We start from the raw sequence: 23,962 nt of genomic DNA, 5'->3' as shown, positions 1-23,962 counted from the left end.
TCACCACCACCTCACTTATTATTTCCTTCATTATTATTTCCTTAATTCATATAAATTGTTCTGTCTACATAATTTGATAGTCCAAATTGATTAAATTAATAATTTCTTAATAGTAACCATGAAGGGATACTTTGTTTTGTGAAAATAGCTATCCCCAGCTAGCACACTTTTCATAATATCCCTTAATTCCTTTTTAAAAATACTTAAAAGATAACAAACACTATATATAGATCTAGCTATTAGACAAAGCCTCCATGCTAATTTAAATGAATATTTTTAGAAGTTTACCATTAAAATCAAATGTTGTCAATAAAAAAAATGGATTTAAAAAAAAACTTCATTTATAACCTACTTTTCAAGGTGGATTGCAAAATTCAAACAGTTGAATTTAATCAACAGTTCAATCACATAGCAATGAGCTCCAATAAACAATGCAGTAGGACTAGGATGACTGAATTGGAAAACAGTACAAACAACAACAGTAAAAGCAACAATGGAAAAAAACTTTCTAGGCATGACATGACATAATGCACAAAATGGGTTACACAGTCAGAATACAATGCAGTAAAAGGAAGGTGATACATAAAATAAACATTGCAACAGATAATGATTGTCTCCCTTATAAAGCTACCTACATCCTAAACTGTTCCCTTATACGGCACTTCTAATCTCTTTATAAAAATGCCCTCCCCTCCTGAACATTTCTATTTTACACATTCTGCAAAATGATAGTAGGGTAGGGGCCTTTCTGACAGCCTAAGGCAGGTTGTTCTATAAGTCGGGAGTAGACATGGGCATAAACTGGAAAAAAACCCAAAGCATGTGGTTCGTGGTTTGTCAAATTTCATGAACCACGAACTTTCATGAACCTGCCTCTAGTTCATGAACCGGTTCATTTGGTTCGTGAAAACATCACATCCAGGTCAGAAAATCGTCACTTCCAGGTCAGCAGAAGGTCACTTCTGGGCCAGCAGAAGGTCTGCAGGAAGTCCATCCCCTGTTGCCTAGGAAACTGATTGATTGGTACCAGGCTGTCTGCAGTGATGAACCAAAAAATGAACCAAACAAACCAGCCTAAAAATTTGTGGCAGTTCGTCAGAAATGGGATCTGACGAACCATGGTTCGCAAACCACAAACCGACCTGGTCCGTGCTTAATTTTGGTTCATATTTCAGTTCATGCCCATCTCTAGTTGGGAGCCACCAGAGAGTATGCATGTGAACACGCAGTTGCTGATCTCACCCATTTCAGAAGGCTTAGCTTGTATGAGTGAAGCTGTTTTGGTGGGGTATAGCAGGAGAGTTGATCCTGCAGGAATGTCTGTCCAAGGCTACTAAGAGTTTTGTAGGTAATAACCGTAACACTGAAGCCTGGTAACTGATTGGAAATCAGTGGAGTTCCTTTAGAATGAGTGTAACATGAATGTTCTGCCTAGCACCTTGATAATAACTGACTACTGTGTTCCATACCAGCTGGAGTTTCCAAGTTGTCTTTAGGGACAGGCTCATGTAAAGTGCAATGCTATAGTATCGCCTCAAGGTAACCAAAGTATAGCTCCAAGTGGCAAGATCAGCTGAGTCAATATAAGGGGTCGTCTTCCAGGCTAAATAAAGCTAGACAAATACTTTTGGGACAGCTGTCTTGATCTATTTCTTAAGCAACGATGCTAAATTCAGCAGGGGACCTAGGCTTATAACAGACTCAGCGAATGGCAGCTCGAGCCCATCAAAAGTGGGAAGAACAACATTGTTCAAGACCTCAGTTTCCCCACCAACATTACCTATATCTTGTCAAGATTCACTTTCAACTTATTCTTCCTAAGCCATTTAACCACAGCAGTAAGGTGCTGGTTCAGGATTTTAACAGCATCCCTGTGAGATTTATATATATATAAAAAGATAGAGCGGGGTGTTATCAGCCTATTGATGAAATCCTACACCAAAACTACAAATGATTTCCCCTAATGTTTTGCAAAGAGATTGAATAGCAGGGGGATAATATTGCCTTGTGGAACCCAATAAGGCAAGTCCTCCACCAATGGCAACTGGTCACCAATTGCAACCATTTGAATCCTGCCCATAAGAAACCATTTAAACCAACCCAAAGCACACCCCTTAATCCCTATTTCTACCTCCAAACATCTCAGATGGAGATCATCAACTAAGGTCACTGGTACCGTCTTGTCCTATAACCCGCCCTGAAGCCAGCCTGAATGTGGTCTAGGGCAGATGAGTTATCTAGGAAGGCCTGGAGTTGTTCTGCCATCATTGTCTCTATCATCTGCCCTAGACCACATTTGCCAAAGAAGGGCAAATCAGAGGAAACTAGATGTTACAGCATTCATGGGTTCAACCCATAAATGCCGTGTGGTAAGACCAGGTAATCTTTTTCTCCCCTCCCCCGTGTCTTTCAAGTTCCAAAACAGCTCTGTGTTGTGGGGGCTGTTTTGGCACTTGACAAGGTGCATGGTGTGGGACAAGATCACCTGGTCCTGCCATGCCATGGGTCAAATCAGGACTGGGCCCTCACAGCATTTTAAAATGGCAAAATTCTTCTCTGAAAGAGAAAAAAGCATCCATGGGTTGAACCCACTGATGCCGTAACATCTAGTTTGATCCTGAAAGACCAGGCAATAATTGGCCACATTCTCTAACAAAGGTTTTTAAAGTAGTGAATGGATGGCCTCCTGTTGTAGAGACCAACAAAAATGCTCTGAATCAGTGATTAATTTATAATCAATGTCAGAGACTCATTGACACACTAGATCTTTGTGTCAGCTTCACCCTCCGGGTCCAAAGAAAGAATTGAAGACTTGTATGGTGATCCATTGTCACCCCTGAGGAAGTCCCTGAGACAGGAGTGCCACCTCCTGCCAGGAGTTGCCCCAGGTGAGAGTTCCCCCAATTCTTTCCCCAGAAAAAAAGCCCTGATGCTATCCTAAGAAAACTTTCCTGAGAGTAACTCTCAGTTGAACACAATGGGGTTTTCTCCTGAGTACTCCCAATGTCCTGTTGTTATTTAAGACTGAATGTGCAACAATTTTTACACAAAATAGTAATTAAAGAGAACTCTTGTTTCACAATTAGGTCTCCGTCACGTATATTTCATTACAGTGGTTCCCAGCCTTTTTGAGTATGAGGACCCCTTTTTAACATTAAAAAAAATTCACAGACTCCTGCCCTCCCTTGAAAGTTGTCTCTGTTGATTGAAAAAATACATAAAGAACAAAAGAGCAAAATGACAATGCCTAGTACACATATGGATTTGCAGACCCCTTGCAGTAACTCCACAGCCCCCCAGGAGTCCAGGCTCCCAGGCTGAGAACCACTGATCTAGTAGCCAGAGGTGCCTAAGCCAAGAACAAATGTATGGCAGCATTGATATAAACTTGACAAGTCAAAAATTATCCACTGGAATCTGCCATTGGTAATAGAGTAAGATTACAGTTGAATGGTGGTTCTCAGTCTTTACCAACTTAAGAATCCATATTTTGACTTAATTTTTTGATGGATCCACTAGCTTTTTCCTTCTTGCTTGTCAGTCCCCACCAATCACTGGACCACCCCTTTGCTTTGTTCCTTCTTCCTCCTCTCTGCTACTTGTCTGGGTGGGAGGCAGAACACGTCCTCCTCAGCTACTTCCCAGAGTTTTGCCCTTTTCATAGTGCACACAGAAAGCCATATATGCACCATGGAGACCTCCATCTTCTGTGTACCCTTGTGAAAAGTTGGACCTACAGTATATATCCTTATGAAAGTTTGGAGGCAATGGCAGCCTCCTCCGCCAACAGATCATTGCCTCAGGTGGCAGGCCACAGCAAGCAGCACTCTAAAGGCAGGTGAGTTCCCCCTCATCAGCCATTCTGGGAAGATGTTGGCTGTCTGGAGAACCTAGGGGTCCAGACCCCAGTTTGAGAAATGCCACGCTGGGAGTGGGTGGGAGTCTATATATTAAGTGAAGATTGTGCACATAAAAAGAAGATGGAATTTTGTGGCTTGTAGTAGCAAAGAACAGATCAGAAAACAGAAGACTATAAGGTACCTATATTAAAGATTTAAACTGATTCAAGGGTCATACCCTTTCCCCTGAGAACACTGGGACTTGTTCTGGGGGAGGAGCTAACTGTGAATGCTCAGCATTTTACTACATTACAATTTGCAGGCCTGCTTGGGGAAAACCTTGATAGTTAAAGTGGTATGAAACCAGTTCTACTGGCAGCAAGTGCAAGACAAAAGAAACCAGAAATAGAGCTTCTGACTCAAACTGGAAGCAAAGCATAGAGTTGAAACATAATACATCAAGTACATCCTGCTTAGTGCTTTATGAGTGAAGGAGAAAATTATACATTAGCTTAAGATTTCTACCACTCAAGAATGCAACAGTTTTATGTCACACAGCATTGTTTGATCAGCACTCTGTTTGCCTTTAGTCTCTTCATTCAGGTCTGGTCCTTTGCCAAAATAGACAACTTGAAATGCTAACAATGATGTTAAAGATTTAGGTAAGTATCAATTGTGAAGAGACGTATATACTATATGCATATTACAGAATGGAATGCCTATTTATCCATTTACTATATTTTTATCCCAGCCTTCCACCAAAGTACCAAGGCAGCTCAAAAAGTATAAAAATGAAAAAAGAAAAGTATTGATCAAAATCAATAGTAGAAGCTTAAAACTATAAAACTGAAGTCCTATGTAAAATCAGACTAAACAATTAAAATTAAACAGATAAAAAAATGACAAATTATGTTAAAATATGCCATTTAGGGATGCCAGCACCCAGGTAAGGGTGAGGATCCTCTGCCTCCACCTCCCCCCCCCCCCGCCCCATTCATCTGGCTGGAGAGGGGGGAAGGAAGGGAAAGGCAGTCTGGGAGCCACCAGAGCACATGGCAAAATGGCATGCGCTTGCTCCGGGACCCCAAGGACACAATTCTGGTTGAAGCGGGACCAAATCAGCCCCAAACATAGCAGAAGTGACATCATTGGAGCCTCCAAGGAGTGCACGCATGAGAAGCCTTACGACTTCCCATCTCCTGCTTCTGAGATAAAGGAGACTGGCAATCCTAGTGGCATTAAATCATCCTAATTATAAAAGCCATAAAGCCCCATGTTACAGCAAATGTCAAACAGCAGAAAGAACACCACCAATACCAATCCGAAAAATCACCTATTAGATTCAACCTCCTTCAGAAGGACTCCAGGAACCAACTGTTGTCACTATCCTCTGGAAGGCCAGCAGTAAGGGTTCTGACTGGGTTTCTTGAGTCATAGAAGTTCAAAGTTTGAGGCACCCACTCCTATGTGCCAACCAACTTGTCTTTAATAAGGCAGTCATATGGTAAAAGGTCATACTAGATTCTCTTAGGCTATTACTGGATTTCTTAGGTAGATGATCCAAGGCCTTTAAAGTGACCAGGATGTTCACTTGGCCCAGAAACAATTTTTAAACTAGGGCAGTTGATGAAAATTGTAAATATGATCCATTTAACATATCCTGCTGCCCAGGGTCCGAGGCTCAGCCTCTGGACTCGCTGGAAGAAGAGGACAGGGGGCAGCTGGGAGACAGCTACCCAGCCACCCAGGTCCAGAACCTGCCAGCAACAGAGGGAGGGAAAGAAGCACCCAAGCCTCAGAGGGTCAGATGGAAGCCAGCTAGCCCACCCTCTGGGGGGAGGCTAGGAGCCCAGGAAAGGAAAGTGAGGACGATCAAGAGGGGACCCAACCAGAGGGAGAGGGCACAAGAAGCAGGGACAGCCAGCCAGCAGCAAGCCAGCTGACAACCTTACCAGCAGTGCAGCAAAGGCAGTACAGGACCACGCCCCAACCTACAGGCAGGCTAGAAGGGATTAGCAAGGACCAGATGAGGTTGGGAGAAAAGCAACCACAGGTGGGGCTGCCTGAGGCAATCAGCAGAGAAAGCCCGGCAGCCAGCAAAGAAGGTGTAGGTGTGGCTACCCAGAGAAGCCAGCAAAGCAACCACCGGTGTGGCTGTCTAGGACAATCAGGGCCATGGCTAGAGGGCTGGGGACGTGGTTGGCAGGTGGAGCCAGGAATGGGTGAAGGGATATAAGGGAAGTTCACCCACAAGGTGGGATGGTGAGTTGGGAGCAGAAGTGGGTTGTGTAGGAGCAAGGAGGTGGTGAGAAGAGTGAGAGAAAGGATGGGAGGAGGAAGAACTAGAGAGAGGAGAGGGAGAAGGAAGAGCCAGCAAGGAGGAGGGTAGAAGCTGTGGAAGGCTGGAAGTAGGAGGAGGACGCAGGGACTCTGACAGGTTGAGCAGGCCTGCTAGTGGTAGAGAGGGGGCAAGGGTGATGTATACCTTCCCTCCTTCCACAGAGCAGGAACCTGTGCTGTCCCTGTCTGCGCCAAATGCTGCAGTTCAGGCACACCGTCACCATGCGTAGCCTTGCCCAGACTGAAGGTTGACATCTACCTGAATAGAAAATGGGGAAATGGGAAGATAGATTTTCTCTGCATAGCATTGGTAGCTGCTGGATGTTTTGACAGATATGGTGGAACAAGTCATTAGAATATGCTAACATTGAATAGATAATGGGATCAGGTTGTTTACAGTGCAATCCTATGCAAAATTTCTGCAGCGTAGACTGGAGTGATTCTGCATAAGGACTGCACTTAGGGTTGCCAGTTTTTCCCACTATAGTGGGAGACCTCCTGACAACCTATTGTTTTGCCTACCAGCACTTGAAGCACTGGCAGGAGGCTTCCCATGGCATTGCTTTCTCTTTTTACTGGAAGTGATACCAGCCTATCTGTGTACAAGTTCCTGCCCCATAACTGCTCCAGAGGGTTGCCTATTTGCACTGTTAATCACCAACAAATTATGGTAACAACTTTATTGTTTAGATCTCTGCATTGCTTGGAACACTGGTTTCCTACAAAAAAGAATTCTCATGTTAATTTGCAAGCTCAACCCCGCCCCCCGCAAACTTCCTCATTCATAATGGAAAGTAAAATGCTACCAGGAAGATAAATCAGTTTCTTTTGTGTGTGTATGTGTTTAAGCTGTTAATCAGCAGTGCATAGATATATCTTACACATGTCAGTTTGGAGCTAGAATGGAACATGCAGGAATTTTGTGATTTGTTGTTAATTTGCACCAAAGTTAAAGTGTTTGTCAACTTTCCTTACATTTTTCATACATTACATTGATAGTATGGAAACCCCTGCAATGCAGCTTCTTTTCTCACCTCAGAGGTAACATAAAGACCTCTGAGGGTTGGTGGACAGAACTCATAAGACAACTCCTAACCATGCCAAAATTACTCTAGTTTCCAGAAAAGGATATACTCTTACAGTCTGGAGATGCAGTATGGCTCTTTCTACAAGAGATGAGTCTTCTTTCAGTTGGGCAGTGAAAGGAAGTTCCATATCACAGTGGCTCCCAGTGAGTTAGCTTAACACAGAGGTCCCAAAAAGGGTCTCCAGGTTCCCACTAGGGACAGGGCACTCCCGCCTCCCCGGCTTCTGTTTCCTGCTGCCAATCCTGTGGTTGGTGGGCTTAACAAAGCCCCACCTTTAGTTTTAAAAGTTTTTCTTTCTCCTAGCAGAAAACAGAAAGGAGGAAGAAAGTGAATTGCTTTCATGCTCAAGTATCAGCTGTCAAAACTTTGAAAATGCTAATGGACATCCTGGTCAGGGACAATGAAATAGTCAGCTCACACCTTAGCTGGAATATGGCACCTAGATCTTGACACAGAGACTTGGGAGTGCAAGAGGCTAGTTGCTATTTCAGCAAAGGATCAGTTGACACAGAAGTGGGTGGGGGAAACAGAAGTCATAAAATCCCTTGTCACAGAGGGAGAGGGGGCATTTTACAGGCCCACTGTTGGCTGATTTCATTTAGAAGGAGTTCTGGCCTAAGCTCCATCTTGATAGCTACCATTGCCATGTAGTACTGACAAAGGGTTGGCTGCCCAAACAAAGCCACCAAGGTGGGAAGCTTCTTGCAAATAGTAACTTATAAATTAAAGAGCCTGCCTTAGAACAAGATCAGCTAGGGTATGTGTATGACTGAAGGATACAGGGTCTCATGTTTATATCTTTCTTTTATATCCTTGCTCAGTCTGTTGCTGTGCAGAGAACTGCAGTCATTTTATTTTTAATACATTCTTTACTATGTTAAATGCTCGTAGCCATTCTCTGTACCACATATATGACCACTGTTTAAACATTTAAATCAGGTGCCAGGGAAGGGAGAAGTTCAGTTGCTAAATCACTAATTCCTTGGGAGTCCACAAGTGTGGGAAGTAGTCTTGTGGAAGTCAGTCACTGGGTAGCAGGAGACACAAGCATTAGGTAGAGCCTTAGAACAGCTATGTGGAAGAGAAGCTTGGCCTAATGGCCCTCTTGGTGGGTAATTCTTAAAATGACCAGTTGATGGCAGCATACCAAATGAAAAAGAGAGAAACCCCTCTGACGGTTGGGAGAGCCAGTAGAGCATTGCAGTGCTGGCCAGAGACGTGGGCCCCTTGCACACTTACAGTTTAAAACACCGTTTTTGAGCAGTCAGGGCGATCTCAGTGGCTTTGGCTTGGCACTGCTCCCTTCACACTGTTCCCAGCAGTTTCGATTTGGCCTCTTCTGATTCCTTTCAGACCTGCCTCAAAGCCTCTGTTCAGTTTCAGGCTTTCAGGGCATTGCACTGCACGTCACCTTTTTTAAAAACTTTGAGCATGTGTAGTAACGTTTCAAAGTTACTACATCTTCTGACCAACAAGGCCTCCCCATGACCACCCTTCAACCACCCACCCCACCCCACTTTTCCCAGGGGTAAGGCGGGACATCAATTTGCACAGCAACTTTTTTTTTAAACTTTGAGCATGTATAATAACATTTCAAGGTTACTACATCTTCTGACCGACAAGCCACCTTCATGCCCCCTTTCAACCACCCACCCCACCCCACTCTTCCCAGAGGTAAGGCAAGACTTCCATCCCCAGCAATAAGGTACATTGGGGGGGGGGAGACTCATACCCACCCCTGGCTCAGATGAGATGTGATGAGTCATGGCTTGGCTGGGGAACTCACTCCTCTGCTCTGTAGCCCAGCTGCAGAGCAGGAGAGCCGCCCCAGCTGAGCCCCAGCTTGGCACATCTTATCTGAGCCGGGGGTGGGTATGAGCCTGCTCCTCCCCCCACTGTGCCTTACCCCTGGGGAGGGAAGTCTGGCCTTACCTCTGGGAAGAGTGGGGTGGGGTGGGTGGTTGAAGGGGGGCATGGTGGTGTGTTGTTGGTCAGAAGATGTAGTAACATAGAAACATTACTATACATGCTCAAAGTTAAAAAAAAAGTGCCATGCAAATTGAAGTCCTGCCTTACCACTAGGGAAAGTGGGGGGGGAGATAGGGGGGCTGCAGAGGAGAGTTCGGGGGAGGGCTCGTTCCAATAACTTTATGAATCGCCAGAAACGGCATAATAAAACCACAGAGTTTCTGGAAATTTCTAGAGTAACGTGATGTCACTTTTGGGTTTTCCTTTACCTGGTGGTGATTTTAATCTTAGTGGAACTGGCACTAAGACAAGCAGCCCACCACTACAGCTTTTTTCTGCTAGTAAAAATGTGTAGGATAAAACAGAGAGAACAGTGAAGTCTCTCCTGTCACTGTATACTCTCAGGAGTCAATTTGCCCCTATCCACACTATTTTAAAGATGAGTCACATGTTAAATGTGAGTTGCGTTTGCCCCAATCCAACTCATATTTAATGTATCATCTAATCAGACCCAGACTAGACCTGAAAGGCACTTGATGGAATTGTTAGATGTAAGTTACTAGTTTTTCCTGGCAGTGTAGCCAGCCAGTCATGTTGTACAGTATACCTGTGTATAAGATTCCAAGTTGCAAGAAGAGTGAAAGTTTTGTGTTTTGTTGCAGTTAAATTCAGGAGGAATAGAGCTAGGAGGATGGAGAAACAGATAAAAAATATTAAAACAAGGACAGAGAGATGAAGGTGCAAAGAGAAATGAATGGAGAGGGGAAAAATGGAACAACAGAGCTGAAAGGGCAGATACCTGTAGTGGTGCAGAAAGAAAAGAGAGAACACTGTGGATAGATGGAGGAAATGTGGTGCCAAGTGGTGCTGAAAAACAAGAAGTTGGGAAAAAGAAGGCAGACAGGGTTGCCAACCTCCAGGTGAGGCTTACAGATCTCCCAGAATTACAACTGATGTCCAGACTATAGAGATCAGTTCCTCTGTAAAAAATGGCTGCTTTGGAGGGTGAACTCAATGTCATTATGCTCCACTGAAGTCCCTCCCAAAACTCTCCTCTGCCCAGGTTCCCCCCACAAATCTCCAGGAATTTTCCAACCCAGAGTTGGCAGCCCTACCCACAGCAGATAAATGCATGACAGCGAGCCAAGAGAGTGGTCATGGAGGTAGAGAGGAAAGTGGAATAGCCAGGAAATCACTGGTTGGAGAAACAGCCAAAAGAATGTTTCTAGACATGGGAATGCTGGCCTGTGATGATGCAAAAAGAAAGAGACAGAGTTTACTCAGTGATAGAGAAATCAGTGTAGAGAGCAAAAAGGTATAAAAGCTAACAGAGGGATCCAGACACAACTTCGGTGATGCAGACAGAGAGAGATAAAAGAGCCCTCTATGGGGCACAGAGAGAAAAGGAAGGTTAACAGAATGTGTTGACAATGAAATTTTGGCAGAATTATGACAAAAATGCTTTTCAGCAGTTAATGTAACACAGCTCTCCTGACAATAAAAGTGTCAAAGGGACCTTCAGAGAAATTCTTAATTATGCACCCCTGCTTTACGAGACTAATTTGAATATGACATTTTCTCCTTCTCTGTCTTCTCTAAGCTCCCCCTCTCCCCACCTTTAACTCTTCCAGTTAAAGAGTATGACCCGTTTTAGCTGGTAACCAGCATTGGGTTAAGGTGTGACCGACTTCCAGCGCAAGCCTTTTTCCCTACTGCTGTTTACAGGTGAAATAGGAACAGTGTTGTTGGCTGTGCAGTCTGCTTAATTGACTGGAGGCAGCTCGGGATCAAATGAAACAAAGACATCATGGCAATATTTGGTTTACTGATGCCTGTCTTGCTGATCTCTTTCAATATCGGCCAGTCTTGCTGGAGTCCTGATGACTTTGTGGGTGCCAGCTCTCCCGGAGATATTGTCATTGGAGGCTTGTTTGCAATTCACGGAAGAATGTTGCATTCAGAAGAAAAACCTCTGAAACCGGTCATTGCCAATTGTGCTGGGTGAGTAAAGACCGGGGAATGAAATGGTAAGGGAGCATGGAAATGGAGGGAGGGGATCTCAAAATGTATTGAGTTCTGAATCTCTGTTGTTTCTCTAGAGGATATTTTGATATATTGGTTAAGTGGAATGCATTGGCAGTGGGGGATTTTTGATAGCTATGCCAGAATAAAATTTGGTGTGAGTGATTGCAAGGAGCAGTGACTGTCTCCTGCACATATGCCATGAATCCAAGTAGGAGTGGATTCCTTGGCTCTTTTAAAAGAAACATTCTAAATATCTTATTGGCTTTTCCCCTTATTACAGCAGATAATTAGCAACCACATTTTGTTTATTGCTTTGGAAAATAAATAAATATAGCATGAATAATATTGTATAAGTGGAATATAGCATATCATCCGGGCTCTAATATAATATTGAATGTCTCATTTTCATTCTGCTAAATCTTAAGTGACTTGCAGTGGAGTCCTAAGCAGAACTATGCCCTTGTAAGCCCATTGATTTCAAGGGACTTCAAAGGGAGCATCTCTGCTTAGGACTGCATTGTCAAATTCTTACTCAGAGGCTCTAAAGTAATTTTCAGAAAATGCAATCAAACTTTGCTACAAGGCTCTCCTTTTCTATCCATATGAGTCAAAGAGAAAGGAGACTTTATTTTAAATGCTTATTATATGTTTCGTGTGTGTCAACATTTTTAAAAAGAGCACTTAAACTGTCACCCTGTGCTTGTTTACTCAAATAGTGCTCCTAGGTTAATATAACTATCTTAGAAGGAAGCAATTCAAGGTTGTAGCTTGACTGCTAATAAGATGGCTGTATAAGTAATCTATAAAGGTACTGATGTCACAATGCTGCTTGCTTCCAGCTAGGGCTGTTCACCAGTTACAGAATTTTTAATTGATTAATCATCTGTCTTTTAAATGTTTAATCTACTAATTAGTCAGCATAAGATAAATGCATTTTTATAGCACCAAAGACTTAATATCAGTCCTTTCTGAGTTATGCAAAGATGTTTGAAGATGTTTGAGGTTGCGTGCAACATAATTTATTACAACTTAATAAGTTAAAGATTTTACTCACTATTAGAAAGAAAGGGCATTTTAAACATTTTTTAATCAAAGCTCAAAAACTAACAAGTGACCCATATCATTCAAACACATTCATTAAAAGTTGTCCTATGTAGTTAAGGGTTTTTTGCCCACTGGCAAAGAGAGCAATCCTAAGCAGGTCTACTTAGAATCCTACTCAAGTCTATTCAGTGGGATTGACTCCCAGGAAAATATTCTTAGGAGGATTACTGGATACTGTATATCAACTAAGGCAGTCCTAAAGAGAGTTATATGATAAATCCTTTGAAGTTAATGTATTTAGAAGAGTGTAAAGTGCACTGCAAGTTGATTACCCAGGCATGGAAAAGCTATTCAAACTTGTGGACTTATTTCTAATACATTCTTAATTTTGTGTCAGCAGAGGAGGGGAAACAGCATGAGCTCCTAGAAGGAGGGGCAAGATAAATAAATAACTAAATAAATATGTAACAGCCTATGAAACAGACAAAACTTCCAAATCTAGAACACCTGTTTGTCCCTTTACCTTTTTCAAATGTAGGGCTGTGTGGAGTCAGGCACTCTCAGGTTCCAACAGAGCTATCTCCCTTCTTCCCAAGAGCACTTCATTGTTAAAGTATCCTGGGGGGAAGGACTGAGGAATATTAACAAATTTGTGTCAGCTCTACATACACGTGTGACAGGAGCTGACTATGTGAAATGAGTAGGGAGAACTGTATACCTACTTGCATGTTGCAGAGCACTCCGCTGGTACATTGCAGTATACTGGTTAATTCTGTCACATGTGAATTGTCCACCAGTGAAATAGCTATGAACTTAATTATGTGTTTCTTGCCAGTTTTGAAGTGCAAGTGTTTCTTCAGAGTCTTGCAATGGTACATGCTATCGAAAAAATCAACAACTCTACACTCCTACCTGGAATTAAACTGGGCTATGAAATCTACGATACTTGTGCAGAGGTTACTAAAGCAATGGCCGCAGCCCTGAGGTTCCTTTCCAAGTTCAACGCTTCAAAAGACCTAGTGGAATTGAGATGTAACTATTCAGACTACACTCCCAGAGTGAAGGCGGTCATAGGTGCCACTTATTCAGAAGTTTCCATGTCAGTTGCAAGAATATTGAATTTGCAGCTAATACCACAGGTAAGTCCACTGTGGAAAGATTTTAAAAAAATATTTAAACCATAGGACCAGACTTAACAATAGTCTAAGAGGAAAGAGGCAGAACTAGGGGAGTGAATTCCCAATATGCTTACTTTGTGATGTGCTGACTGTTATTATTCCACTTGCTTCATATGTTTTCCCCTTGTGATTACTGTGGGGGACTGAATGTAAAGGGAGATAAAGGATAATAACATAAATATGCCAGAAGTTGATCACTTGCAGCTTCTTTGTATTTAGCATTGCATGGGCAGCAACATTCGAATATTGCTGGAAGCGTTTCTGCTGACAGTGAAAACCTCTTGGCCTGCTAGCTTGGTCACCTGGGTGAAAGAATAACAGCTTACAACTGCTCAGGATCCCATCATCACCAGCCAGGGGGTGCAGTGGACCTCGAGTCACCATGATGGACAGGCCTATATGCCCATACTGAGTTCTTTCAAGGGTAATCCACATAGTTTGCAAGAAGTCTACCCTAATTGTTCCCAACAGTGGTGTCCCCCCAGTGCCCATGCACTAGTTGTGAGGAGATTCAGAGGAACATCACTTTGCTCAGATTTATTTTGCCCTTATTTAGCTCACAGCCATGGAGCAAAGAACAGAAGTCTCAGTACTGCTTCTTCCTCGTTGCCTATTCCACACCAATCACTGCTGATTAGAGATGGGTACGAATTGAATTATGACCTAAAAAACTACACTAATCAGGTCAGTTCGTGGTTCGCAAACCAGTGGTTCATGGAAGCTCATGTCCACGAATTTCCATGAACTGGTCTACTGGTTCGTTTGGGTCATAAAGGGGCAGTTTAAATGGCCATTTCCCCAGGGCCATATAAACTTTTCCTGTGGCTTGTAAGCGGCAGGTCCCTTTAAACTATCAGCTGGCAGGTGGCATGGGGAAAGCCTCCCTTGCCACCTGCCATCTGATAATTTAAAGGGACCTGCTGCTTGCAAACCACAGGGCCCTTTAAGCTGCCCCCCACAACCAGCCCCAGCCCCAAACTTACCTTGCCCTGTGGGCCCATGGCATCCTCCCCCTCCTCCCGCGAGGGGTAGGAAGGCTGTTTTTGACCTCCTCTGCCGCCCTGCAGGCCTGCGCAGTGATGGAGGAGGCCAAAAACGGCCTCCCTGCCCCTCAAATGGCCGCGAGGGGTGGGAAGGCTGTTTTCGGTCTCCTCTGCCACCCTGCAGGCCCACGCAGTAGTGGAAGAGGCCAAAAATTGCCTTCCCACCCCTCACGGGAGGGGGAAGATGCTGCAGGCCCACAGGGCAAGGTAAGTGTGAGGCTGGGGCTGGGGGGCTGGGGTGGGGTTTGGGCAGTTTAAAGGGCCCTGCCATTTGCAAGGCAGTGAGGGGGGATCCCCCCTGCAGACTGCCAGCTGATAGTTTAAAGGGGCCTACCACTTGCAAGGCAGGAAAGGGCCCTTTAAACTGTCAAATGCCCATTTCCCTCCCACTGCTAAGTGGCCAGAAAGGGGCATTTAAACCCCATGAATCATGAACTGGTTCGTAAACTTGCCCCAGTTCATTCCAGTTCCTGGTTCCTGGTTCATGAAAACTCACAAACCACAAACCTCATGGTTCAGGGTGGTTTTTTTGGTGGTTCGTGTGTCCATCTCTAGTGCTGATCTGGTCAGCAGGTCATTCTGAGCTGGTAGAGTGACTGGCCTACAAGATTCATGCCTACAACTACTCTAAGCCCCTCTCCCAAGCTAGGCACAAAGGAATGTCCTACCTATGGGTGAGGAACTGAGATTCTCTACATTGTATATGTCAAATTTCTGAAACTAGAGATCCCGGCCTCTTTGAAATTTAATAAGTATAGTCTGGTCTAGCTTCCTATGACTATTATTGTAAATTCCAGTTGATTAATCAAAGAACCCTGGATTTGTAATAGTATTTATTTTTGCTTTGCATACCTATGGCTGAAAAATAATTGTATGCTGTTTGAAACCTTGTTTAAAATGGACATGATCCAGCCAAAGTTAAAAGCACTTGCAGGTCCCACTAATTTTAGATGGACTGATTTAATAGCTTAGCCCTCACACTTAAATCAAGAGGATTTAAAAGGACTTGTCTTTGGCTGCATCATGCCAATATATTAATCACTAGTTAAAAAAGCAACATATGTGATGCTGCAGAACATCACACGCTGAAATAAACTAGGTACAATCCAATCTTATTTATGCTTTCTTGTCAGTAAGTTCCACTGAGTTATCTGGGATTGACTCCTCAGTAGGTGGTGACAGAACAGCCAGTTTAATCAAGGATTTTTTTCTTTTCTACCAAAGCCAGTACCTTTATGCAAGAAAAGATGGAGGTACATTCCTCCTAAGGTTGTCCCACTTTGGACCTAAGGTAATGGGGTTATGTTTAAATACTCTTCCATGTAAAAACTCCACGTACGTGGAATCTTAGTATGTCCAGGTGGAAGGATGATCCCAGGGTTCTCCTTTTCAGTGGCTTTCTACATGCAGGGATTGGGAAGTCAGGTAGGGGAGGGTGAAAACGTGACACTACAACCGAGTTACAATATGAGTATACTTTAACAAAATCTTTACAACTTCTCTACTGGCCATTTGATGCCAATGTTGTTCATAGGGATGTGCAAAATGGAAAAACGAGCTGAAAATACACCCAGAAATTGTTGTTTTGATAAAGCAGCTTCTGGTAGAGGTGTACATTGAGAAAATTTCCATTTCAGTTTCAGTTCCAGGGGGGTTGGAATAATTCCCTTTTGTTACTGATTTGTTCTGGCTGGGGCAGTGCCAACTCTGATCTGATCCATTTGGCCTTTTCTGTTTTCATGAGTTTTGGCCACACGTGCAAATGCACGCTGTTCTTTTAATGGGTTTTGGTGGGGGGGAATTAGGCTGAGGAGCAGGTGTTTTTACACACAGCAACACCAAATTCACATGGAACACAGTACTTCCTCTAAACCATAACAACCCACTGAGCTTGAGAACACATAACAATGGGGTTCTGTTTATGGACCTTGAGGTAAGCTTGGAGAAGGCATCTGGCGGTTCATCAGAAATGGGCTCTGATGAACCGCTGGTTCATGAACCACAAACCAGCCTGGTTCATGATGAACTTTGATTCGTGTTTTGGTTTGTGCCCATCTCTAAAGGGAAGTAGAGGGACAATGCCCCTTCCCTCTCCCCATTTTTTACTAGTAAAAGTGGGAGACTGGACAAGTAGCTGGCTGCCAGTCTCCCTTTCTGACTAAAACCATTAACCCAGAATTCAATGAAAAGGAAAAAGAAGAAATCACAGGATAAAAAGCAGGAAAAAATCTGACCAGATCGGTCTTTCCACGTGGAAAGATTTGAATATGTGTTTGTATATGAGTATGCAATGCATACACCTGTTATCTCCCTGTCATTTAACATGAGTTAATGGTTTTAATCAGAGAAGCCCCAAAAGCCTGTCAGAAGGTTTTCTGGGCAAGATGAAATTCCTCTTGGTGCTCCTCAACCCGCTATCTTTGGAGAACTTCTTTAGTCACAGGGGTGGCACTGGCATGATGGCACCTAAACAGAGGGCAGCAGCAGAAGAAGGCCACTGAGTGGGCATGAACCAGCTCCACCTAACTGGCATCTCCTCAGTGCAGCTCCCCTTTAATAACTTATTTTTCTTTCCAATTTTCATCTTAACCTGCATAACACGAGCCTTTGCAGCAGCTGGGGCTCAGAGGCTAAAGGAGACCCTTCTCAAACTCACATATGCACACTTATGTGAATGTTTCCAGCCTTTCCTTGCATTGTGTGTAAAAATGCACAAAAAGGGATGGCAGTGGTGATGCTGGCGTTGACTGTACCATGCCATCTGCTGCTTCCCTCCCCAGTGCAAAGCAAAGCTTTTGAGATTTGGTCCCTATAAACCACTCAATGCCAATGTCGTTGCCCAGGAAGCACTGAAGAAAAAATGCACTCATGCGCATCTCCCTCTTACCAACATATTTAATGCTGAGGGCTCGGTCTCTCCCCTTTGGATCCAGGTGATTGCAAGATTAGTGTAGACAGAGCTGGCATTAAGGAAAACAAGATGCTGCCAGATGGCCCACCACTGCCTTGCCTGCCTGCATGGCCACTGCATGAGTAAGAAATAAGAACTGAAATGAAACACACAAACTTTTCGGTGGGGTGGGGGTCATTACAGTCTCAGTTCCTTACTTCGTTGATCCATTCCAAAAGTTGCTTTAAGAAGCCGAACCAGTGTTTTTTGTGAGTATTTTTGGTCCATATGCACCCTTAGCTTCTGGAATGGCGAACCAAATCTGGGAAATTAAATTGTAACAAGTACCTCTCATCAAAAAGTTTGAGTGTTTTGTTTCGGTTTGTACCTTGCAGCAGCTGCAGGTAGGCACTGGGATTACTTTGCAGGGCAGCATCTCATTTTCCTCACATTATTAATTAACTCTGTTGGAGGGAAGGGGAATGAGTGCAAGGCATATGAGTGCAACTCCCCCCTCCCCAGTTGCTACTTGAGAAATGGCATTCTCTCCCTGCTAATCAGGATCTTGTAAGGGGAAACCTCCCACTCCTAATTTCAGCTTTGGAAATGTTTGGATGGGTGCAGTTCAAAAGAATAACATGGGATGTACAGCAATTCGAAATAATAACATGGGATGTACAGCTGAGTAGACCTGCTGGGAGGTGCATCTTGGTTTACTTTGCAGTGCTATGCAGGCATTGGTCTATCCCTTCCTTCCCAAAATCAGGGCACTTCGATGATAGACATGAGGAAAAGTGCTATGAGGCAGAAGGAATGGTCTGTACAATCAATCAAATTTGACAAAAGCCCTGGAAGACTTCAATCAAACATTGCAATTCTGAAGAGATTTTCCTGAGAGGAAGCACAAAGAAACATGACACCAATGGTAATAATTTATTGGCACTATAGAAAAAGAAAAGGATGAACATAAAGCAGGACTGTTTTTAATGCCACTGTAGTGGAACTGAGGGGAAACTCAGAGAGTCAATGGCTTAGAGGGAAGACTGTTTTCTGTGCAATTTTGGTGCTGTTAAGTGCAAAAACAACTGCCCCAAGGAGCCTGGAAGCCAACATTGTGAAGAATGGGGCTGAAACTCATGATAATAGAAGAAAACAAACAGATTAGATTCAAGTCAGCCACCACCCAGCTGGATAAAAACAGTAATGTGCATAGTTGATTCAGAACTCCCGAGTCTGGAACTGAAATGGAATTTTTTTCAGTGCACACTATAGTTGTTTTGCTGTGGCAAATCACAATTCACTGCGGTATCCCAGTTATAAACTGCCATCAAGCACTGTGAATATGCATAACAGCAAAAAAATAGCAGTAACTTAAATCTGAACTAACTTTTCCACATCTTGGTGCCCTATTTACAGTAATCCTCATGCCGTCTGATTTGCATGGAAGTTTTTCTCTGGTGTGATTAGAAAAGTTATTTGTATTCCAGAGTTGTAATTTAGAAACATAAAATCCTAGATTTTAGAGTGAAATGAAACTATATAAAGATATGTAGCATAGTGGTTAAGTGGTTGGGGTACGAATCAGCACTCTCCTGGTTCAAATCCCACTACTGCCATGAGCTTAGCAGGTGGCCTTGGGTAAGCCACTCCTCTGAACCCCAGCTCCCCAGCTGTATTGTTGGTATAATAATAATACTGACTTTGTTAATCCCTCTGGGTGGGGCACTAATCTGTCTAGAAGACTGAAGTTGTTATTACTGCTGTTGCTATTAAATGTGATATACAATACACACACATGTGGAGGTGGCTTCAGATTATTCCACATGGCTGTTGTGCAGAGCTTAGAGTTGCCAACTGCCTGGAGAAGAAAATGTCCTCTCCTTTTAATAAAAGCTTAATGGATGTTACTTACCAGGTCATGTTATTTGCAATGAAAAGCCTCAGATGCTCATTTATACAAATTAGGCTTCTTTTAAAGGGACAGGCTATTTTCCTCCAGGCCTGATGGCAACTCTAGCAGGTACCTGTGTGTCTGTCCCAATAGGACAAATAGTAGTTCTGTGGAGTGATTTTAGATCAGGGAATTAATGCTGGGGGAGATTCTTAGCCCCTTTTCTCTTGTGCTGTAGTCCTGCTTTTAGAGAGGGGGGGGGGGACATTGGGAGCTCCACTCCTAGAATTCTCAGAGTCATGTCTGGTTTGGCTCTCAAGCATAAAGCCTACTTATGGTCTTGGGTCGCTCAGTCACTCTCAGCCTAACTGACCTCTTGATCCTACAGTCAGCTTGGGAGGGTCTAATCTCTCATCCATCTCTTCACTTCACTGTGGCCTGGCCTTGCTGGGATTCAGCAAAATTCAAACCTCATGGCAAAGATCAGCTAGGAGTCAGGTTTTAATCTTCTGCTCTGGGTGAATTTGCTGTGACCAGGCAAGGTTGGGACACAATAAAGTTTCATGGGGTGGGGGGATCAAAAGCAGAGTCATCTTCCAATGTAGCCCCATCCCAAAATATTGATGTGTTCCAGCCTTGCTGGGATGCAGTAATGTTTCCTGGGGTGGGTTTTGTAGTTCAATGCAGGTAAAGAGACAACATAAGGCAGGGTTTTTAACGTCAGATTTTTCCTTCTATTTCTCTTATAGCCCCTGCTCTATTCCATATTTCTTCTTTCTTACCCCTTTACTTTTTCCTCCAGAATAGAGGGTCCTAGTCAGAATAGAGGGTCCCAGCAACAAACATCAGTCTCCCTAATGGGACACAGTTCTAAACTTCATCAATGAAATAACTTGTAAAACAGTTATTAAAACACGAACAGTGGGGAGCAGATCAAAAGCTGATTCTAGGGTTGTTGGGGGAAGGGTGAAATTTCTTTTCCCAAAATTTTATTTTATAAATATAGCGAATAGTTCCTGTCATTTTCTTTTCCTCTTTCAAAAGAGAAATCCTCTTTATTTTCTCATTAATTTATATGTGATTTTTTAAAGCATGTGACAATGTAATTTCTGTTTACATCACATAATGGTGCTCTATGCTCCCTTAGTCCTTTCAGCTTTACCTACCTTGTAGGATTGTTGTGAGGATAAAAATGGATACTATATGATATAATGGTTAAGATGGCAAACTGGGTTGACTCTTCCTGGGTGGCCTTGAGCCAGTCACACACTTTCAGCCTAACTGACCTCACAAGATTGTTGTGAGGATCAAATGGGGAACAGATCAATATAAGCTGTTGGGGGTAAAGGCAGCAGTGAGAAGGAGGGTGGAAATTATTGAACACTTTACTTAACTGGGACTGAGGGGTTAAGAACTTCCCTGAGCTATAAGATACAATGTGGTATATTGTTGAGAATACATTACTTCTTTGAAATCTAATTGAATCATCCTCTTCACAAAAAGGGAATTGAGTTGAACTGACTCAAATTCCTAAAAAGTGGAACAGAAACAGACTACTCAATTTCAGGAGAAATTTGGCAAAGAGGAATTAAGAGAAATCCACTTAACAACTCTAGCTTTTTCCAAGGTGATTGGTAGATCAGCTGGGAATCTGTTTCTAACCATCCCCCTTAGAAACTTCACTGCATACTAATAAGCCTAGAACACAGAAAAATTTACCAGGAGAGAGATTAGAAGTAACCCCCTGCTGATTCTTCTGAGCATCTGGGAGTCAATATCTGAATAAGACAGTTGCTTATGTTTCTCATCACAGGCTGAACATACCTGAGATTAGTTCACATTCTGTTCATGAGTAGACATGGGCACGAACAGCAATATGAACAAAAAAACCCCACGAACAACCCGTTCATCTGTTCACGAATAAGCCATTCATGAGTCCCCATTCCAAATGAACAGGTGGTCATCACAAGCCTCATTCGTTGCGTTCAGCAGCTGTTTGTCAAGCCAGACAGTCTGGCACCTTTTAATCAATTCCCCTGGCAATGGCAGGGACTGAACTATGTCTGAACTCCTTTTGGCTTTCCTTCTGGCTTTAACCCTTCAGCTTCCAGCAGACAGTCCAGTTTTTGCCATTCAGAAGAGAAATAGACAGCAAAGAGGGGACCATGGATCATACCTTTCCCGGGGTGCAATCTCTCTGAAACTTGGGGGGTCTTCAGAGGACACTGAGGACTCTGTCCCCTGCAAATTTGGTGGGTATTGAACATTGGGAAGGTCAGTTTTGTAACCCTTCAAAGTAGCTTCCAACAGGCAGTACAGTTTTTGCCACTGTGAAAAGAAAATGACAGCAAAGGGGGCGGCGCCAGCTCTCCCGGAGCAAGAGGGACGGAGAGAATCTCTCCATCCCTCTGGCACCAGGAAGGAGCAGCCCTGCAGCATCGGCTCTGCCCACTATCAGAGGGAGGAGGAGATTCTCCTCATCTTTCTGACAGCGGGCAGAAGGAGCCCTGTGGTGGCAGCGACTCTGCCCCCTGTCAGAGGGATGAGGGGAGTCTCTACTCACCCCTCTGAAAGCAAGCAGAAGTGGCCCGGTGGCGGCGGCTCTACCCACTGTCAGAGGGACAAGGAGATTCTCCTCGTCTCTCTGACAGTGGGCAGAAGGAGCCCCGTAGTGGTGCTGGCTCTGCCCGCTGTCAGAGGGATGAGGGGAGTCTCTCCTCATCCCTCTGACAGTGGGCAGAAGCGGCCCCATGGTGGCGGCAACTCTGCCCACTGTCAGAGGGATGAGAGGCAGGGGGTGGGGGCTGGGGTGTGTGGGGTGTTTACACATGGCAGGAAATGGCCCTTTAAACTATCAGCTGGCAGGCAGCAAGAGGGAATTCCCCCTGCCAGCTGCCAGCTGATAGTTTAAAGGGATCTTTAAAGGGCCACAAACACGAACACCGAACATGTTCATTAAGGGGACATGTTCACTTCTGTTCGTTGTTCGTGGATGGCAATCTAATCATGAGTTCTGAACATGATATATTTGGCTGCCCAACACATTCACTGTGACATTTGTGGCATCTGCAACCCATATTTTTCATCGATTTTCCTAGCTGTTGATCATATCGACTTGCACTGCTAATTCTTCTTGAGTCTCAGTGAGAAAGGCGGACTATAAATAAATAAATCCTTAATCTCAATTAGGCTTGTACCTTTTAGAGAACAGGAAGGCCCATCACACCAGAAATATAGCAGAGCAAACCAGAGAAAAAGGTGCATAGTTTAGTGCTTTTCCCTCCAAGCCATTTGCCAAATAAAAAATTACTCCCAGGGTGCTTAAGCCCCAGGAGGAACAAAAGACAGGCATTTCCAAGGAAATTCTGGCTTCCTAACAATGTTGTTTGAAAACACTTCATCTGATCAGAAATTTCCATTTGAAAGAAAGTCATTTAGCAACAATTTAGTAGTCACAAGGTGATAATATTTATTTGGTTCCTTTTTTTCTGTGGGGTAAAAGAAGCTTTCTGTAAGCCATAAAGTATCACTGAAATTCATTTAGCACGGAAAATCCTTCTCTTGGATCTGTCCAATCTATTCTGTTATAGAGGTTTTTCATAGGCAATCAACGAGAGAGGTGTTGCTGAATTAGTAAGAATTCCTTTACTGCAGGTACACACTCTGAATACTTTCCTGTGGGAAATGGATGGCTGAATATTCCTCATGTTATATAAATAATGGTAGATTGATCTTTGAGGATGTTAATGGAAACAAGTATATTATAATGACACACAAGCAGAGCAGCTTCAGATGCTGACTGAGGCTGGGGTGTGTGGGGTGTTTAAAGGGCCCTGCCCCTTGCACATGGCAGGAAATGGCCCTTTAAACTATCAGCTGGCAGGCAGCAAGCCCCTCAGAAAACACAGTAAAAAGTCCTATTAAACAGCCCTATTTGCATCCTGTATCAGTAACTCTAATATATAGGTAACCCACAAACAGATTTTCTTTGCCTTCTTTAGGTGGCAATTGTTTCTAGTTTTCTTTAGTCCCTTTTTTTTATGTGCCCCTTTTGCATGTTTCTTTGTTTCGGGCAGGGGCAAGCTCTATTCCACCTTTTGCGGGCATAGATTCTCTTAGCTGCTGTAGAACAGTGGTTAAATGGTTTGGCTGTGAATCAGCACTAGAAATGGGCACGAACAGAAAAAAACGAACATGATGTTCATTGTTCATTGCAATCCACCAACAGGAACTCATGAACAACCACGAACATGGCCCTGTTCATGAACATGTTCGTGGTTGGCTGTTCATGGGGGCCAGCAGGCTCTCCTCCAGCCATCATCCAAGTCAAGATCCCTACCGCACCACTCCCAGAAACCTTACCTGAGCAGGCAGCAGGAAAGGTACCAATGATAAATAATAGCTTGGCCCAGAGCCTGGCAGCAGCCCTGGAACTTGAAGGAATATATCCCTATCCCACCATACACAAAGAAAATTCGAGCTCCAATGCACTCTCTCTATCAAAATGCCAACAGCAACTGTCTCTCCACTGTCTGCAAAGTCAGAGCTGGGAGCCCCCCTCCCCCCTGGTCTTTGCTCCCTTGTTGTAACAAATTTGGAGCTCCACACTTGAAAGGAAGACCTGCCTATCAAGCTAAATTGGGCTTTGATTGGGGT

The 23,962-nt window shown here is 43.7% G+C and overlaps 1 protein-coding gene across 1 annotated transcript in view; it reads left to right on the top strand.

Moving 5' to 3' along the window:
• The first annotated feature begins 11,042 nt into the window (after positions 1 to 11,042).
• The window catches only part of GPRC6A (G protein-coupled receptor class C group 6 member A), a 60,206-nt gene continuing 47,286 nt past the window's right edge, over positions 11,043 to 23,962 (top strand). The window contains exons 1-2 of the mRNA XM_054997466.1: positions 11,043 to 11,236; positions 13,140 to 13,443. Coding sequence (XP_054853441.1) covers positions 11,043 to 11,236; positions 13,140 to 13,443 — 498 coding nt within the window. The remainder of the gene's footprint in view (positions 11,237 to 13,139; positions 13,444 to 23,962) is intronic.

Source organism: Eublepharis macularius, chromosome 1 (assembly GCF_028583425.1).
Source record: "Eublepharis macularius isolate TG4126 chromosome 1, MPM_Emac_v1.0, whole genome shotgun sequence".
Lineage (NCBI taxonomy): Eukaryota > Metazoa > Chordata > Lepidosauria > Squamata > Eublepharidae > Eublepharis > Eublepharis macularius.
The sequence above is the reverse complement of the archived record's forward strand: the minus strand, read 5'-3'. Positions and strand labels throughout refer to the sequence as shown.